This window comes from Centruroides sculpturatus, unplaced genomic scaffold (genome assembly GCF_000671375.1).
Source record: "Centruroides sculpturatus isolate CEXI.00-Female unplaced genomic scaffold, Cexi_2.0 scaffold646, whole genome shotgun sequence".
In the NCBI taxonomy this organism is placed as follows: domain Eukaryota; kingdom Metazoa; phylum Arthropoda; class Arachnida; order Scorpiones; family Buthidae; genus Centruroides; species Centruroides sculpturatus.
Genome location: NW_019384827.1, coordinates 191,551 through 199,751, shown reverse-complemented (window position 1 = coordinate 199,751; position 8,201 = coordinate 191,551). Strand labels below are relative to the sequence as shown.

The 8,201-nt window shown below is 26.4% G+C and overlaps 1 protein-coding gene across 1 annotated transcript in view; it reads left to right on the top strand.

Annotated features, from left to right (window-relative positions):
• Positions 1 to 1,429: 1,429 nt before the first annotated feature.
• Positions 1,430 to 8,201, top strand: part of LOC111630033 (guanylate cyclase 32E-like) — an 81,624-nt gene continuing 74,852 nt past the window's right edge. The window contains exon 1 of the mRNA XM_023374035.1: positions 1,430 to 1,860. Coding sequence (XP_023229803.1) covers positions 1,480 to 1,860 — 381 coding nt within the window. The 5' untranslated portion in view covers positions 1,430 to 1,479. The remainder of the gene's footprint in view (positions 1,861 to 8,201) is intronic.

Here is an 8,201-nt window from a genome sequence, read left to right as displayed (position 1 = left end):
AATTTTGTAATTATTACAGTTAATTAATAAAGAAAACCGTTCAAAGTTTAAAAAAATACACTTTATAAAGATTTTTTAAAAAATTATAATTAATGGGGCTATTAATATATATATATTTTAATAAGTTTAATAAGATCGAGTATATTGTATTAAATTCTAATCTAAATATATTTTAAGTGAAATCAAATTTGACATTTCTCTCAGAGAATTTCGATATTTCATTGGATATTTTAGAAAATTGTAATTATGTGTGACGTGTCATTTCCTTGGGGTTTCGACATTCGGTAATTTAAACAAGATTTTCAAATTATTCAAATTTGATGACGTCTCGAGTATCTCTCATTTAAAACGTTAATGATATAGCCTATATACAGGAAGACCCAAAAGTCAGTTAACCGAAATATATTTTTAAGTTTATATTAAGAACCAGTTACGATTAACTAACTTTTGGCTCCTCTATCACCTATATATGTGCACTTAGTCAAGTTTTATAATTCATGAAGTATCACGAATTAGAATTCAGGAGAAAAAATACAGCAATGAGTTGTTTAACTTTCCCGGAAACATTTGGTGGCACCATCTGTTATCATATTTTATTAAAAACTTCTTATATTTTTATTATAAACAGAAAAAAAGAAAAAAAAACGTAATTTTGAGGTAGGGATGAGTTTTATAATAAATTGTAAATGCTAATAACTAGTAAAATCGTCATTAAGTCTGACCCTACTGGAGATACACACGACTCCCTTTATCTCCCCACCCCGTCTACCTTTAACCACCAAAATTTAAGAGCATCGATACTCCTAATAAACAAACCTCCATGCAAAATTTCAGAAAATTTTGACAAAAAGCACGGAAGTTATTAAGCTTCAAACAGGGTGAACAAAATCGTACCCCCACATACTAACATCAATACATACAGAAAGCAAAACCCTAATATTTTGCATTTCTCGACGTTTAAAGGTGTCCTGAGTCCAAAAATGTAAAAATCTTGGAGGGGTCAATTTTTGACAGATGGCCATACTTTCCTTCTGTTATAAATAACACAGTTAAAGTAAAACAGAATTTTAATTCAAGAAAACTGAAAATTTTCTGAATTTTTTTCTCTTTCCTCAACAGTTCAATCAATAACAATGCTTTAAGTGTACTACAGTGGGATTCTCCAACTACAAACGATCATCACTAGAGGGCCTTCGACGAAAACGAGACGAGAAGTTGACTACAAATGCACGTGAATAGTGACCACGTGCTAAAGTGTCGTCGACTGTCGACCGATATCATCATCCTCCATTCTCTTACGCTCCCAACTAACACATAACAACCGGAAATTTTGTAAAGAATAGTAAGTTGCAGTTATTTTAATTCTAATATTTTATAAATAAATATATAAACAATTTTATTTCTTAAACCAGGAATTTACACGAGAATAGATTTGTAAAATGAGAAGTAATTTATTTAATAAATAAGAATTTAAAGAGGATGGTTCAATTATTTACATTTAAAGAACAGTTCTTTTATAATATTTTGCTACTTTTTCAATTAATGGAGTGGAACGAATCGTGCAAAAAGAACATCAGTATTGGATTCTTAGCATCTTTTAGATTTCATGATAGCATGGGTAAACTTATAGCTGGAACCATTCCTTTAGCAATCGATGATATCAATAGCAGGGATGACATTTTACCAAACCATACTTTAAGTTACATACCGGGAGACACTGGAGAACCCAACACTCCAATGGCTATCAGGAAGATGACACAGATGAAGGACGAAGGGGTTGTGGCCTTTATTGGTTTCGAGTTCAATTGTGCATCCGAAGCACTGGTTGCTGCAGCTTGGAATCTCCCAATTATCACTTACGTAAGTTTAATTTTCTTTGGAATTTTTAATTATTTAATTCTAAATTAAAATTCTTTCATTTTAACAAAAGGAAAGTATGGCCATCGGTTAAAAAATGAGTTCCGAAATTCTTATATTTTTGGACTCGAGGATCTTGGAACGTCAACAAAGGAAAAAATTGGGGAGTTTCTCTCTATGTATGGATGTTTGTATTAGTGGTAACACGATTTTGTTTCACTCTCTTTGAAGCTTAATAACTCCCGTACTTTTTGTCGAAAATTTGTGAAATTTTGCAGAGAGATTTGTGTATTAAGAGTATCGATGCTCTTAAATTTTGGAGGTTAAAGGTCGAGGGAGTGGGGAGATAATGAAGGTCATGTGTATCTCCAGTAGGGTCGGACTTAATGACGATTTTACTGGTTATTAGCATTTAAATTTTTTTTTTTTTAATAAAACCCATCTCTAACCTCAAAATTAAGCTTTATGCCATATTACAATAATTAAAAATAGTTTTTAAAATAAGATATCGTAACATATGACGACACCAAAATTTTAAATTTTGCCTGAAGAGTTAAGCAATTTGTTGCTGGATTTTTTACTTATTTTATATCACTGATAACTTTAAATTTGCTTATTAATTCTTCTCCATATTAAGGCTGGTTTAATTGCTTAAATTAGATAATTAGAGTTGTTTATATGTCAGAATTTATTGCCCTTTAGCAATTTAATCAATATTAATTTTTATTATCTTTGGGATATTTTTAATATAAAATTTTAATGAATCTACTATATTAAACCGAATAAAAATTTAGTATTTAACTTATTTAGTCTAATATTAAAATCTGAAATTAGTAAGAAAACACTCGAAACTTTAATTATTTTTAATATATAAATACTTAATAAAATTGTCTTTTTTTTATATACCAATTCGCTCTGTTTTATTTGATTTTTGGTCTCTATCTTGCTTAACTCTAAAGACAAAGGAGAAGAATGAGACAATCAGAAATTCACTATATCCGAATTGTCTGTAGACAATTTCTGATTGTGATCACTGTTGTTTACGTCATTGTTTTATTATATTTTTTTTACTTTTTTTCCTAATGATTAAGCAGATAAAATCTGTTTTTGCTGTAAGCCCATAATACTATCATTAGCAATCATCTAATCATCTCTTCTCCAATCAACATTGATATCTTCTTATTTTTCTCAAAACAATTTCACTTATTTTTTAATAATAATAATAATATAATACATTGTTTTTTTATTATTATTATTTAAAAAAATAAATAAATGTTCTAGTTAAATATTTATTTTATACGCATTTAAATATTTTAAGCACGAATTAATGATTCTTACTCTTAAGTAAGGAGGAGCCATTTTTAGAATAATTGCTCTTAAAAAAAAAAAGAATTGTAATTTTAAAATATTTATTTTTAAAATTTGATATATATTTTAATTAAAAACACGTATTTATTTTGACTATTTTTGAAGATTTTCTAAAAGATTTTTCCATCAAAAGTTTGGTTTAGTGAAGACGAGTGATGCATAATACATTTACTAACGTATTGATTCAGTGTTGTTGATAATGTCTGTCTTCTTCTTTCTTCTTCTAGAAAATTTTAACCCCTCATAAAATTAATAAATTGCTTAAAGTTTTAATTTACATTTATTTCTAATTTAAAAAAAATAAATGTGTTTGATGTTCTATTTTTATAAAAGTTCATTAATTTGTTTATTGGATGAGGAGGAGGAAAATATTTTCACTTTATAACTTTTAATTAACTTATTATATGATTTAAATTAAAAGTTTGACTTAATTAAATGAAAATTTCTAATTTTTTTTAAAGAAATACTGTGACCAAAAGTCAGTTAACCATTGTATATATTTTCATACTTAATCATAAGAAAAACACGTTACTCTAATCTCATTTGATGATTCGTACTCACGAGTGTACCTGAAATACGAAAGACAAATACATGGGTAACTGACTTTTTACATCATCCCCTATATTCTCAATGGAGTGGTTCAAAAGTCAGTTAACTCATATAAAGAAGAAATTGTTATCGTATCTGAATGTTTTAATACTTAATCATATTCGTATTATCTTAAATACATGGTTAACTGAATTTTGAATCGCATAAAAATTGTTTAAAATTTTCATTTTTTTAAGTAAAAAAAATAATAATAAAAAAACATACGATCAAACATCAATAAAAAAAAATAAATAAATATATTTGTATTCTCCAGAGATTCACGTCTGTGAAGTAACGATTACCTCATAAATATTGTAATAAATATTAAAATTTTTGACACTACATAATTTTTAGAATATATTTTACCATTTCTATACGATTTTAAACTATTTTTAATAATTTAAATTCCTTTATAATCAAGTATAAAAGTGTCATTTTATAACAGTGGAACTATTTAATAATTTTATTAATTTACATTTAAATTATCTCTTAGATCGGGATTTATATAATATTATATATATATATTTTAAGGTTTCTTATTATGTTCTTATTTCCTGGTTATTCTTGGTTTCTGTTTTTCCATCTCCACTAAGGTAAAGCCAATGTCAAATAGAAAGAGAAAAGGGGGAGGGAGAGTATCGATTGTAATTAAATTAAAACGACAATAAATACTATAGACTTCTATATAGTAAATTATGTAATAACGTAAAGTATCAACTCTTCAATTAAATTAATGAGAATTTTTTTTAAGTTTCTATGATTGAAATTAGAGAGGGAATAAGAGGAAGTGGATTGTCAGCATCCGCATCACTTCCTGTTTCTATATGTTTGTGTATGTTTATTCTGTGGTAGATGGAGATGTCAAAACAGTTTTCTCATACAATTCGAACCCGAGGAGTTGACACAGTGGCCCCATTTTGGAATTAGCTCCGAGGGATATCGTGAAGGAAGTGCTTTTAGTTGTAAACATCTTTACGTTTCCTAGATATATCTTGCAATAATTACAATAACATAAGTTATTGCAAATTTTATCAAACGTTTGCATTTCTCCAACGAATAAACATTCTTTCTTTATTTATTGAGTTTCTTTTATAATATTTTGCTACTTTTTCAATTAATGGAGTGGAACGAATCGTGCAAAAAGAACATCAGTATTGGATTCTTAGCATCTTTTAGATTNCATTTGAACATTTTTGAATATACTACATGTTGGTGTTCAATCTATGCAACTTTTTCTCTATGGTTACTTCCAATCTAGACACGTTATTCTTAATAACTCGAAATACGACATATTATACTTCTAGCTCTCTTTTCTTACAATTTACTAATTTAATTAAAAAATAAATAAATATGCGTAACATCCGATTAATACACCAAATACTAATCAATTATACAATTTTATCGTTTTTATTTTTCATTGTAGTGTTATATATTATTACGCTAATAATATATGACACTACAATGAAATTTTTTGACGATGAATATGTAAACAGAAAACATCGACCCATTAATTAGGTTAACAACATTTATAATCAATAGGCAATAGTTAATATTATCATCAAATATTAGAAGTGTTATTTTTAAGGATACGTTTCACATATTTCATTTCAAGACAATAAAATATTAATTGTTCGTTTATAAATAGATAATCGGAAATTACTTATAAATATTTTTATTCTTGTAGTACTCCATTTACATATTAAATGTAGTTTTTTTATTTATAGACAAATAAAAACAAAAAGATAATACAACACTCCATATAATAATAAGTGATAAATAATAAACATAAACAGGAAATGAAGACTAAATAACGTGCTATATCAATTATTATATACTGTAAGGAACCTTTGTGAAGTTAATATCATGGACAATGAATGTGTCAAATGCATCTTTGATAAAACATCTATGTAAATTAAAGTCCCTATTAAAGTATAAGTGAATAAATAAAATATTGTTGTAAAACTATAAGTAAAATTTTATTGAATAATAAATATGCATGTATAATGTATGCAGTAAATTATTGACAGAATATTAGTATATTGAATGTCAGTTTTAATATAAAAAACAAATAGCACTGATTATATAAGATGCGAATCAGGATATGTAGAAAAATTTTATGAAGTTTAATAATACTGTATGAAATCATAACAATGATTTTGTATTTTAGCCAATAGAAGAGGGAAGAAAACTTAAAACGCGTATTAGCAAACGAATGTATAAAGAATACGGTACTTAGTAAAGTGGATGTTTCAATAATTTGAAGTCATTTTTGTCTACATCGTGAAGTAAAACAGACATAAAAATTATGCAGCAATAAGTTGCTTAACTTTCTCGGCAATATTTAAAACTGCGTGTCTGGCACCGTCTGTTACGGTATTTTATTTTAAAAATCTTTTTATATTTTCAATTATTATAAAATGGGAAAAAGAGGATAGGGATGGGTTTTTATATAAAAAAATTGTAAATGCTAATAACCAGTAAAATCGTCATTAAATGAGATCCTACTGGAGATACACATAAACCTCTTTATCTCCCCACCCCATTGACCTTTAACCATCAAAATTTAATAGCATCGATGTCCCTAATACACAAACCTCCCTGCAAAATTTCACAAATTTTCGACGAAAGACACTGGAGTTATTAAGTTTCAAAGAGGGTGAAACAAAATCGTGTCACCCAAACACACGAATACAAACATTCATACATACAGAAAACCGCCCCCGAAGTTTCTACATTTCTCGACGTTCAAAGGTCCTCGAGTCCAAAAATATAAAAAATCTTGAGGGACCAATGGTCATACTTTCCCTCTGTTATATATAAGAGAGTCGGGAAAGTAAAAATAAAATATATAATTATTTAAATTTTCTTTGTATATTAAAAATGTTAAAATAACAAGCTATATTTTTATGTCTTTCCCTAAAATTTGAAACACTTTTCCAAAGAAAAAGTACACCGGAAAAGCTTTAAAATCCTTCAAAACACGCATTGACAACCTCATTTTTCTGGAGGTTGCTTTAAGATTTTGCATAAATTACTACAAATTAATTGAACGTATTTTAATTTAGCTTCTCTACAAATATACTTAAATATTACTTGTGTTTTCATTTACCTTTTTCTTCGGTTAACATCAATCGCTCATTATTGATTCACGATGCAAGATTAATTTTTAACTGTCCTCGTGACAAACCTATCAATTGCTATGAAAGTGATGAGGATGAAGCGATAGAATGGCTGATTGATGTTTGTGATTTTTTCCTGATGAACACAATATCTTTATCTAGGATAAAGCTAAATTCGTTTCCTTATTTCTACACCTTTTGTTTCTTCAATATAAATCTATTGTTCAACACGTTAAACAATTTTATTTTTTGAATTATTTTGGTAAATAATTGCTTCTAATTGATAGATTATTTCCATGCTGTCCAGTAAAATCTATTATTTACCATTTTAAATTATAACAAATATTATTAAATTTGGCAAGTATTTAAAGCTGTGTGTGTATCCAGGTTACACTTGTTAAGAACTTCGTAACAAATATAATAAAAAAATTTATGAATTTATGCAAATATAAAATTATTGAATTTAGGTCAAGCATAAATTTTGTTACTTTAAGAAATTATTTATTTAAAAAAAAAATTGTATTTTTAATAATTTTTTGGCACTTTATTTTCTTTTCTTTTTTAATCTACCTTAAATCTTTCAATTTACTAATCAAGTGCCCTAATTTTTTATCTTATAAATAATTGTAAAAACATGCAATGAATAAAATATGTTGAAAATAATTAAAATAATAAATAAATAAATAAACGGTAGGGAAGTCACTCGATAGAAATTGTTCGTGTAATCAACAGATACTACAGTGATAAACTGACTTGCAATGTAACTGTAACACGCCTCCATAAACGAGAATGTAACGAAAATTTAAAGGGTGGTCCAAAGGTCAGTTTACCCTGTTTCAAGATTTTTTAGATATATTTGTGAATATGAATGGTAAATTAAGTTTAAAACAATGTTAAATAATATAAGTAATGTATTTGAATAAGAGAACAATTTAGTTTTTACAATAGTTAACTCACTTTTGAGTCACTTTGTATATTAAAATAATTTTAAAAATAGTGAAGTGAAGTTTAAATTATTATATACTTTTATTTTATCTGAAATATATTTAAATTATTTTCTTTTTTTTAAATAAATAAATGTATAAATTAAAGTTTTAATTACTTAAAACTAAATTCTACCAAATCAAATATTTGTTTAGAATTGTTTTAACTCTGGAGATTTTATTTATAACATTCGTATTGATCCTTAAAAATATAAATTAAATCTAAAATAGTGTTATTAAAAATGAAATAAAATTTTATTTTTGAATTTTTTAAAAAATTAATATT